General features: G+C 33.5%; 1 protein-coding gene across 1 annotated transcript; it reads right to left on the bottom strand.

The window, feature by feature from the left end:
* Positions 1-1,061: 1,061 nt before the first annotated feature.
* Positions 1,062-2,148, bottom strand: LOC111390453 (LEAF RUST 10 DISEASE-RESISTANCE LOCUS RECEPTOR-LIKE PROTEIN KINASE-like 2.3). The gene has a single exon (XM_023015501.1). It carries the CDS (start codon positions 1,989-1,991, stop codon positions 1,062-1,064), a length of 930 nt encoding a protein of 309 aa, XP_022871269.1. The 5' UTR covers positions 1,992-2,148.
* Positions 2,149-13,063: the final 10,915 nt, after the last annotated feature.

Genomic DNA, 13,063 nt, shown 5'->3' with positions numbered 1-13,063 from the left:
TAGGAAAATGTTTTGAATTATTTTATTGGAAGAATATGTGATTGAAAATGAGTTTAAAAAAATAATAAATTTTTAGAGAAAGAGACTCGAACGGGGCATGATCTTAAAAGAGATCCTTTGGACTATCTTGACATAATCAATCCTAAATGGAATTACATGCAGACATAAATGCTATTAAAAATGGGGCCTTCCCCATCACAACCCTTGAAACGATGGCTAAAATGTGACACATGAAGTTGAGGCAAATGTCAATTGGACATTTGCACATTTGTGTAAGGCGGACAGGTTCTCCCTTATTCAGTTCAAGGGTTAGAACTTGGAAAGCTCGAAAAACACCCAAGCTGCAACTGGCGGTGCATGATTCCTACATTATTCCTGTCATTCTGAAGGATTACTTGTACCTCTTGCCAGACTGTCAAGTCGATAACTTTTCTATGAAAGAACACAGAAAAATCTGTACTAAGACCACCAGAAACAAATCAAAATCAGCAATAAAATGAAGAACAGGGCAAAAAGAAACTTCTTGGAGGAGGAAGTTCTATATTTTGTTACATTAAAGTGGAGACTTATAACTGATATAAAAGGGAAAAGTTATCAGATTTTGGCTGCACGAGAAATGTACTTTTCACCTGTTCAAAAGTATAATCATTTTAGTTTTTACATAAAACGTGGAGAAAATTCTAAAAGCTGAATTTTTAGAGAAAAGTTTCGACTCTTTCACGAGTGGACAGAGTATCAGATGTTGCACCCATGATGGCTACTATGCGCAGCCTCATTCTCAAAGCCAGAAACCTACAAGATCTTCCATGGGTGGAAGTCATGGAGTACCTGGGAATTGGAATGATATCTGCAATCAAGCTCAATATGACATAGAAATAAACATTATGCTCATGAATTGCCAAGCTTGATCTCCAAGAAGAAATTTAATAAACATTGAGACAGGAGATGTGTTAACAACTTAAAAATTACAATAGCAAAACAACATAGATAACTGCCTATATTGTGCAGTAAATAGGAGCCACCAAACACCGTGGGATTCCAAGAAGCTAAACTTCATGAACCTAGGAGAGAGTGACTAGCGACTCACTAGTTGAAAAGTTTTCTGCTGCTCTTGGCTGTAAAAAGTAGGGTTTTGGTGGGATTTGAAGAGATTCCATACTCCCTTCTAACATTTTTATAACCTTGCTCATTGATGGTCTAGTTTTAGGATCAGTTTGTATGCACCACAGGCCAACTATTACCATTTTCCTTTTCGAAACTTCATCTTCGTTTTCAACTCGGTTAAAATCAAGCTCAAAGTTCTGTTCGAGGTGCTCATAGATCCAATCAGGAAAATATTTTTCACTTGAATGATCAACTCTGACGTCAGTATTTTTCGTCTCTCCAACCATTTCCAAAAGCATCATACCATAGCTATAGACATCCAACTTGTAAGAAATGTCGCCAACGTTTCTATAAGCTATTTCTGGAGCAATATATCCTATTGTTCCTCTAGCCCCTAACATCGAAACTCTACTAGACCTATTGGGGCAAAGTTTAGCCAAGCCGAAATCCGATATCTTAGGGTTCAATTCTTCATCCAGAAGAATGTTATGAGGCTTTATGTCGAAGTGCAAAATCCGTGTATTAAATCCTTGGTGCAAGTATTCTATTCCCTTAGCATTAGCAACAGCAATTTGAAACAATTTTTCCCATCCTAATTGACATCTTGATATGGAGGTGTTGTTGCACATGAACTTCTCAAGAGATCCATTGGGCATGAACTCGTAAATGAGAGCTCTTTTGGAAGCCTCAAAATAAAATCCCAGGAGAGCGACAACGTTAACGTGGGAAGTTTTACCGATACTTGCTACCTCATTGATAAATTCTTCTCCATTGCCTTTCGATTCTTTTAAAATCTTTACTGCTACAAGATGGCCATCAGGTAACTTTCCTCTATACACACTAGCAAAGCCGCCTTTCCCTAAGTTGTCACTGAATGAGTTAGTCATTTTCTTAAGAACAGAATAGTTGTATCTTCTTGGTGTAAGCTTCTCATTGTTCTTCAGGAAGAGTTCAATGTCCTTATGGTTTTGAGTTTTTCCCTTCAAATTCAGCAAGTACTTCCTCCTCCTGAAAGTGAACAAGATTGTGGAGATGAGGACTCCCGCTGCAGCTGAAACACCTGCGATGAAAAAAGACAACAATGTTTATAAATTAAAAAACAAAAGAAATGGTACTGAAATTTGGAAGAGTTACCTGCAAGTAAAACCAGTTTCAATTTAATCCTTCCTGCAGCTGAAGTCAAAACACATGTTAGATTAAGCAACTTCTAAATGATTTAGATTCTGATTTTCTCACAGTCGGAGTCATGATTTTCTGCTAAATTTCCTCTTATACTTGTATCAAAAGAAAACCACGACTATTAATTCAACAAATTTTGTTCTCTGTAAATGATTTAAATTCTAATTAAATTTGAGATCACTTGACCTCTATAGATTACAATGCTAAAAGACAAACTTACAGAAAAGGATAACCTCTATAGTGATTGTAGTGCGACACACTATACTAAAGCCCTATAAAGTAATACTCTGGGTACTAAGAAAAATATTATTTGAATAGTTTATTTTTTATATAATGAATAACATTAATTTATCAATAACCAAAATTTATTTATTTAAAAAGTGTTTTGTATTTTTACTAATTGTACATTACAAAAATATATCTATGACTTATAGATTGAAAAATAATGGATCTTGTCAACATTTTATATGTACGTACATTCATAAACAAAAAGATATTGCAAATTATTTTGGCGTCACAAGACTTGGTCAAATAAAGATATTGCTCGTGAACCATAAGTTGATGACTATGAAAACATATATAAATTATGTCCACACTATAGAATGTGATGTATATCAAACATCTTTTGAAATTATCATAATATGGTGATGGAATTTTGTAAAGGGACATTCAATTATCATGATCCAAATAATAGTTGTGTCCTATGAACTGATTTTTATTTATTTTATTTTATTTTATTTTTTGATTAAGTCTTTCAAATAGTTATAATATTGAATAATTACTTTCCACAAAATGAGAAATTTTTTTTACCAAATTTGGTGTATACATTACAAACAAATTAAGGATAAGGTTGAGTTCAATTTGAAACAAAGAAAAACAGGGCAAATAACTATATTGGGAAAGAGCCAGATTGACAAAATAAAAATTGTCATATAAAAAGTTTCTTAATTTAATAATTTTTTTATCTCAATATTCAATAATATACATCCATAATGAAAACTGAAAAGATCATGTTGAAAGGCCGATGGTACCTTTATCGCATCGAAATTCATTCTTTCTGTTAGTTGTACATTTTCCTCCTTTTCTGTGGCAATTAAGACAATCACCAGACACATTCCATTCTAGTTGATAATCAGCGCAAAACCGGTGGAACAAGTCCAATGAATCCGATTTATCTCATAAACTGCGTGGCAAGTGAAGAACTGAACACTTGTTGCGGGGCGGAAGTCTTTCATTTGAACTGGGGTAGGATATATTGAAGAGCCTGCTGTTGGGAATCTACTTATATATGCACAGCTGAAAATTAAAATTATTTCGATTCCCACCAAGGATCCCTTTGTGTTTAGAAAAATCGTGATAAAGATTGTACCTTTGAAAAATTATGCAAACCTTTTGCTTTTATTTTCGTTACAGCAATCTTGACTCGCCATCCACAGCTGTCCAATTGTCCAGCCTCTAATGGTGATCCACACAGCAAATAAGATTGCAACTACCAGGATTTTCTCTTTTATGCCAGCAAGAATAATAAAAACTATATGGACCTCGGACCCTAGCCATGTATTTATATAAACCCTAACGGGCTCGGCCCGGTCCGGTCCAATGTTAAATTAATCCATTTAATTAAACCCGATCCGTGAATTAATTAATCCAATTAATTAATTCGGAAATATAAATAACAAATTCAATTAATTAATTTATCCAACGATTGTTAAACTAATTAATTAACAAATTGCAATCTTTTAATTCTCTTTTGTGTGTGACTTATCAGGTTCCCGATCACGGTACCTAACGACGTGAAATATTATTTTGATCTAATCAAAATTGATAAATTAAAACACCCTTTTAATTTATCGTCAATTCACACTCGCCATCCCAAATTGACATCTAGCAATGTGTCAGGGCAATACATGTGACGGGAAATGTCACGTAGTATGACAAAATCAAACTTATTCGTTTACCGTAAAACTATAATCCCTTCGTTAATATGATCCGATCAATTACGAGATATGGAAGTATGTCAATCTCGATTATCAATCATATCTTTCACTCCACTATTAAGTCAATACAAATCGAAAACTCCTTTTCGACTTATGAGTACACCTTGACCAATGATTTCATCATCGACTTAATTGAATGAAACGTAGATCATAATCTCCTACTATCTAATAGTGACGAATCCTTTATTGGTCAATCACAACCTTCATATGATTCTTGACGTACCCGAACGATGTCGTATTAGGGGCCCTTTATAGAGCAACATCCAACACTGCCAAAGTATGACTGTCCTCATATAAGGTATCATGACGACCTCAAGTTAAAGGATCAATTCCACTACCGAACGTTAGAGATTAACCACTGACACTCAGATAGTTATCCATGTGAAATCTTTCGACGAGTCTCCAATATTTTGTTCTATAACAAAACATTCACGTGTTCATTTAAGTGTCATCATACTTTAGCTTGTGAGATCAGCTACTTACTTCACAAGTAAGAAATGCTACACGTGATGATCTATCCGTAATAACGATATCCGTTTCTCGTTATTACTTACGACCACGGACGATTTAAGATTCAATCAGACATAATTTGTATCTCACAATCACAACTCCTTGTGATTAACAAATTACGGAAATTTGAATCTACGAACTCTATTATTTATTTAATTGTCTATTAATTAAATAATAGATCTGTCATTAACTTGCATTAATTATATATCCAAAGTATTTATGTCCAAAGTTGATTGGACATAGGGCATAATACTTACAAACTACCACTTGCACTAGATCCAATCACTTATTTATCCAATATCATAAGTCTACATGACGATCGTGTTTATGCTACGACAACTCTTTGTCAGTGGATCTGCAATATTGTTAAATGTGAAAATTTGTTCTTTTCTTTACTTTACGTCATTTCTATGTATTATCTCTCTGATGAGATTATACCGCCTTAATACATGTTTTGATCATTGATGAGACCTTAGTTCCTTTGCTTTCGCAATGTCTCTATTGTTATCACAATACAATGGCATGTGATCAACAATATCAGGAACTACTCCAAATTCATTTATGAACATCATGATCTAGATTGCAACTCCTTGCTACTTCTGAAGTAATCATGTATTAGGTTTCTACTATTGAATCAACGGTTGCTTCACGTTCGGAACCTTTCCAACATACGGTTTAAGAGTAAACCAATTTCTCCATATAAAATCTTTTCAATATTTTATATAGATTGGAACGAGTTAAGCAACCTTCTAGATCTATCTCTATAGATCAAGTTGCTTCTCCCCATATTATTCAAGAATAAGTCATTTAACAACCATTATTTTAACGATTGAAACATAGGGATGTCGTTTTCTAATATGTTAGCAATACGACAATGCTCCCACTATTTTCTTGTAAACACACAATTCATCTTCAAATTTGATAAAATCAAAAACTTTGACTTTTCCATCAAATCGAAGATTTCAGCTCCAAGAGAATTTTCTTAACCTATAATCACGATATGCAACTGTTGCAAGCAAAACTCGAATGGACTTCAATAAGGCTACAGGATAAAGGTTTCGCCAAGGCTAACACTTAACCTTCACTTCTAGCCTTGCTTTGTATATATGGATATTTCCATCCATATCGACCTTTTCCTTGTAAACTATTTACAAAAACTTATGGATTTTATTCCATCAAGAGACTTGACCAAGGTCCAACCTTGTTCACATACGTCGAGTTCATCTCGAGTTTCATGGCCTCTTACTGCATCTTTTAAGTCAACACTTGACTTTATTTTGGTGCAACTAGCAGGTTCATTATCCTCGATCAGTAATATCTGATTAGTAATCATGGATTCGCACCTTCTTGAAGGTCGAATGATCCTACTAGATTCACATGGAGCTGACATGTTCTCAGGAGTCTTTACTTCCTGATCAAGTGTATGTCCCATATCAGATATGAGATCAAACTCGAATTTATCTACTTGGTTGACTATATCTGTGGACTCTTGAACTCTTTCAAGTTCTATTTTACTCCCACTATCCTTCCCTAGGGTAAACATTTTCTCTAAGAAGACGATATATCGTGAGAGGAAGACTTTCTTCATAATAATAGAATTTATATTCAAATGTCTCATTTGAATATCCCACAAATATGTATTTATAAGATTTAGTCTCAAATTTATCCGATTTAAGGCGCTTCAAATAAGCGTAATGGCCCCAAACTTTCATATAAGATAAATTGGGACTATTGCCTTTTCATAACTCATATGGAGTTCTGTTAAACAATTTAGATGGGACATGGTTTAGTGTGTTGCACACTGCAATCAATGCATGATCTCAAAACAATTTTGGGAGATTTGCATGGCTTGATATTAATCGCATTATATCTAATAGTTAACGATTCCTCCTTTTAGATACACCATTATGCTGCAGTGTATGTGGAAGAGTTCACTGCAAGAGAATCTCATTCTCTCTTAGATAATCTAGATTTTATCTTTAAAATATTCTCACTTGATCGAATCTTAATGTGAGGGTATCTTTACCTATTTGTTTCTCTACTTTTAGTTTGAATCCCTTGAACTTTTCAAAAGTTTCATGTTTGAGTTTTCATCAAGTATATGATCATTGATGAAATAAGAGAAACATTACCTAACATTAATTGACACGAGTCCATATGCATCACTATGCATTAGACCAGTAATTATGCTGACCTTTCTTTTTTTCAAGTAAAAGAAGATTTGGTCATTGTGCCAGACATGCATAATTTGTACTTGTCAAAATCAATTAATCCCAAGTATACATCTCTATGTAACTTTGGAATTACTTTTCATCTATATGACAAAGTCTGTCATGCCAGATTTCAGTAATAATTAGATTATCGCATTTATGCCTTATGATTTCTATATTCATTATAGAACCCTTAGTATTTAGAATATAAATGTTATTTTGTAACTTACCACAACTATTAAGATCTTAATCAAGATATGCAGAAGCAACAATTAATTATCCTTAATATTAAAATGCTTCATGTCTGAACATGAAATTCATTTTAATGTTCCAGCTATGGTGGGTACAAAGCAACATTTCTCTAATTCCATTACTAAGTCAAAAGGCAACGGCAAGAAGTATGCTCCTACAGACAACGCAGCAACATTTGCTCATCTCTATCACGTAGGTTAACTTCTCCCTTTCGCAGTGGTATATTTCTATTTAGTTTCTCCATATTTGTATAAATATGAGATTTACATCTGTTATCAGATACCTAAAAAACTCGTGAAGTAGACGTAAGCCATACAATATTCCTTCCAATGACCTTTTATTCTATAATGAAACCAAGGGTCATTAGATTTGGTATTGTCCTTCGCTTAGACCATCTTAACCATATTGGATGCTTTCATAAAGCCCCTTTAGACTTCCTCTTAATATCTTTAGAGAAATCAATGATTTGCCCACTACCAACTTTGATAAAGGGCTTAACAGTCCTAAACATGTTAAGCAACTCAATAATTTTGCATTCGAACTTATTCACGTTAAATTAATAATTAGTTGTGAATAGTTTTAGCTGACAAAGATTGCAGAACCATGTGACAACTTAGTTAATTGTTTATGATTGAACACCGTTGAGACATTTCTCAACGTCAATCATCTTTAGTGTCTAAGCATCGATTTTGCACCGGTATAGTTGTTTGGAAGTCTCATATCCTTCCACACATGATTATCATCATACAACTCTTTGTAATGAAGAATTATGTGTTAACATCTATATTCTCAAGTCGCTTTTGTAACTCAGTGACATAGTTGCAAGTATCACATACGTTGCAGTACTATTGTCATCACTGCGTTTACTACAGTAGCCACCTCTTCTTTAATTGAGTTATCAGCAGGTGTATCTGGAAAGGGCTACTCAAGGACGTGACCAATTTTCTCATACATGAGAATAATTCTCAAATTACGGTGTCAATTAAAAAAATATAGTTTGGTTGTTGGCATCTAGTATGCCATTCAGATACACATGGTTACTCACGATTCAATAAATATAAATGACGAAAAAGGAAAGAATAATATATAAAATGCATCAATTTATACATGGACTTTTATTAAATTAATTATGCTCCCACTGTTTAAATAAAATTTATGACCCTCTTACATAAATTTATGGAGCCCAAACTTGACTTCCAGTAGGCTGGGATGCCATCTATTATATTAAGACCTTGAATGTACTCAACAAGCCTTAATATAACATTTGGGTAGATATTGTTATTAATTGTATCTCCATACAACTCCCAGATCATTAAGCTAACAATTCTTTGTTTTCACACATCTTATGTGTTAGCTTAACATGCCCCTAAAATTTATCTCCTTGAGTGTACTCAACAAATAATAATTTTTAGTTAAGTCAAACCCGTCATTCAGAAATATCAAATAACTTATAGTGTCAAACATATCCCTAATGGATCAGCCTTGAGTGTACTTAACAAGTTGAGACGATTTGGGGCTCTGGTTTTTCACTATAATGATGGAAGGCGATTACAAATGTGACTTAATATTTTATGGAGGGATTTTGCATTCAAAAGTCTCATCAACAACAATACAATCATACATATATTATTATACATCCACCATGCAAATAAATATATATATAACATAATATAATAGTATGGACGATAATGGACTTTTACTATCTAGTCTTCCCGAGTTATAAGGAAGATTAGTTGGTCAATTCCTAGGGGGTATAGTATTGAATAGTATCGATGTACCATCTCCATGGTCTCCTCGTCTTCTTGTTTTTTCAATTAGTCCAATTGCAATTTGTATCCTGTACTAGTTGGCACGCAAACCTAAATGAAATTGGACTTGCAAACCCACAACAATAATAATAATAACAATGGACTCGCAGGTCCAAAATGATCAAGAGCTCACAGGCCCAAAACAATTAAGAGCTCCCAGGCCCAGAAAACGACAAGAATAAAAATTAACCATTCAACACATCCATATAGTCGAGTCCATAATCGTCTACTAATAATACATTCATCACATAAATATATACCTATATAATATCTAATATTATATGAAAATAAGTTTCAAGTTTCTAGCAATTAAGTCGTCTAAACTCTTTTAGAGAAAAAGATCTGAACAATTAAATAATTAATTAATCACATTAACCAATTATTTAATTAGCGGACATATTTAATTAAAATCTAATTTCAATTAAATATCAAATTAGAGTCCAACTCTAATTCAACAATTATATGGCGAGATTATCCAATTAAAATCAAATTTTAATTAGAAATCAAATTAGAGTCAAACTCTAATTTCACAATTTAAGGCAGTGAAATTTAATTAAGTAAAAAATTAGAGTCTAACTCTAATTCCAATAATTAAGGGCGAATTAATTTAATTAAAATTAAAATTTTAATTAAATACCAAATTAGAGTCAAACTCTAATTTCAAGAAGAAATTTAGGGTGAGACAATTTAATTAAAATCAAATTTTAATTAAATGTGAAATTATAATCCAATTCTAATTACAAGAATAAATTCGGGTGAATAACCAATTAAAATCAAATTTTAATTAAGTATTAAATTAAAGTCAAACTTTAATTTAAATTGAATTAATATTTTAATATAGGATAACACTCCTAAATAAAATAAAAATTCAATTGGGTCAAAGTTTAATGTTTAAGTCAAAAGCCAATTTTAACGAAAATATAAATTGTCGTCAATTTTTAAATAAGATTTTAATTTGAGTTAAAATTAAAACTTTAGTCAAAATAAGTCAAAACCCATTTGAAATACAATTTTAAAACCATTTTAAAATTCAAATTCAAAATCATTTTAAAATTTGCAAATTGACCCATTTTAAAATTCTAAACAGGCCCTCCAATTTCTTTAAATTATAAAAGGCACCTTTTTGTTATTTACATAAATGACACGGTAGTGGAATTGCAAGTAAGGGTCCTCAATATCAACTATTGAAAAACAGCCCCTTACTTCTAATTGCAAGAGTGACCCATTTTCATAATTGCAGCCAACAATTTCCCAAATTTCAGATCAAGCCCCCGTCTCCATGCGATATCTGAAAACCCTAGAAAGTTCATCCCTCGCCGCTGTCCCTCAATATACGTGGCGAGGAGTCGCCGCTGTTAAAAGCGGCGGCCTCCCTGTCATTTGGTAGCAGTGCGCGCTGCTGCAATAACCAGCAGCAGCGTGCGCAGCTGCTTACGCCCGACGGCGAGCTCGTCGTCGTCGGCTGCGCCGCGACTGCCCTTTCTTTTAAATTTTTTTCCATAAACAGATTTCATAAATTATTCCAATCCCAAAAAATAACTTCTATTCAAAATCTGATTTTAAACATGAAAAATTATTTATTTCCTTAATCGCCAAAACAAGAAAAACAATTAACATTTAATTGTTCCAACATACAAAGCAATTTCTAACAAACACAAAGTAGACTCTGATACCACTGTTGGGAATCTACTTATACATGCACAATGAAAAATTAAAATTATTTCGATTCCCACCGAGAATCCCTTTGTGTTTAGATAGAAATCGTGATAAAGATGGTACATTTGAAAAATTCTGCAAACCTTTTGCTTTTATTTTCGTTCCAGCAATCTTGATTCGCCATCCACAGCTGTCCAATTGTCCAGCCTCCAACGGTGATCCACACAGAGAATAATATTGCAGCTACCAGGGTTTTCTCTCTTGTGCCAGCAAGAATAATGAAAACTATATGGACCTCAAACCCTAACCATATATTTATATAAAACCTAACCGGCTCGGCCCGATACGATTCAATGTTTAATTAATTCATTTAATTAAACTCGGTCCGTGAATTAATTAATCCATTAATTAATTCGGGAATATAAATAACAAATCCAATTAATTAATTTATCCAACGATTGTTAAACTAATTAATTGACAAATCAATTCTCTTTTGTGTGTGACCCATCAGGTTCTCGATCACGATACCTAATGACGTGAAATATTATTTTGATCTAATCAAAATTTATAAATTAAAACACCCTTTTAATTTATCGTCAATTCACACTCGCCGTCCCAAATTGACATCTAGCAATGTGTCAGGGTAATATATGTGACGGAAAATGTCACGTGGTATGACAAAACCAAACTCGTTCGTTTACCGTGAAACTATAATCCCTTCGTCAATATGATCCGACCAATTACGAGATATGGAAGTGTGTCAATCTCGATTATCGATCATATCTTTCACTCCACTATTAAGTCAATACAAGTCGAAAACTCTTTTTCGACTTATGAGTACACCTTGGCCAAGGATTTCATCATCGACTTAATTGAATGAAATGCAGATCATAATCTCCTACTATCTAAGAGTGACGAATCATTTATTGGTCAATCATAACCTTCATATGATTCTTGACATACCCGAACGATATTGTATTAGCGGCCCTTTGTAGAGCAACATTCAACACCGCCAAAGTATGACTGTTCTCATATAAGGTACCATGACGACCTCAAGTTAAAGGATTAATTCCACTATCGAACGTTAGAGATTAACCACTGACACTCAGATAGTTATCCATGTGGAATCTTTCGGCGGGTCTCCAATGTTTTGTTCTATAACAAAATATCCAAGTGTTCATTTAAGTGTCACCATACTTTAACTTGTGAGATCAGCTACTTACTTCACAAGTAAGAAATGTCACACGTGATGGTCTATCCGTAATAACGATATCCGTATCTCGTTAATACTTACCACCACGGACGATTTAAGATTCAATCAGACGTAATTTGTATCTCACAATCACAACTCCTTGTGATTAACAAATTACGAAGATTTGAATCTATGGACTCTATTATTTATTTAATTGTCTATTAATTAAATAATAGATCTGCCATTAAATTGCATTAATTATATATCCAAAGTATTTATATCCAAAATTGATTGGACCTAGGGTATAATACTTACACTTGCAACCAGTGTAGTTTCTATAAATTTCTTGGAAATTAGGTATCTCATTGTCGTAGTTCCTATCTTTGGGGCATCTGAACAAAGTGATAGTGGGGAAGAATGAAATCGAAATAGAAGGAGAGGTTGGTATAGGTAGATCATAAAATAAATCGCATCTATCCTCATAATTATTATATAAACGATCGTGAAGAAATTGACTACGAATAAATAATTCATTGGGAGATGAATTTTCCAGAATCTCATAGGATGGTGAAGGCCAATCATTATCCAGGTGAATTATTGGATTCGGCCAAGCACCGCAGTTAACCATGAATAATCCACATCCCGGAGAATTGGCCAGAGGAAACTCCATATTGCCAAGATTTCCACACTGGAATTGCCTTGGGCAATGAGAATCAACCCAGCGAAGGATATATAGATGAAACAGAGAGACATAAACAGCTAAACTGGAAGCAGCCCTACGTGAGAAAACCATGCCTGCCTGACTCAACAACAAACAGAAGAACCAAAAAGAAGAATAAAGAAATCAAATTATCTTGCGGTTGTCTCAATTCAATTAATTTATTTACTCGCAACGTAAGTCACGGTGAAAGTGAACACGGCAGTTGACTTGAATTTTTTTTCATGAAGACTTGGATTTTACGAAGAAGAAGAGAGAAGTCAAATTATCTTGCGATTGTCAAAATTCAATTAATTTATTTACTCGTAACGTAAGTCAGGGTGAAAAAGTGAACACAGCAGTTGGTTGGATTTTTTTTCATGAAGACTTGTGGAAACGAAAAGAATCGAGTTGAACACTAGTCGGCCTAAACAAATAACACTGATGAGTGAAGATTC

The sequence above is a fragment of the Olea europaea genome, unplaced genomic scaffold, assembly GCF_002742605.1.
Source record: "Olea europaea var. sylvestris unplaced genomic scaffold, O_europaea_v1 scaffold682, whole genome shotgun sequence".
Classification (NCBI taxonomy): domain Eukaryota; kingdom Viridiplantae; phylum Streptophyta; class Magnoliopsida; order Lamiales; family Oleaceae; genus Olea; species Olea europaea.
This window is presented reverse-complemented; position numbering and strand designations above follow the sequence as displayed.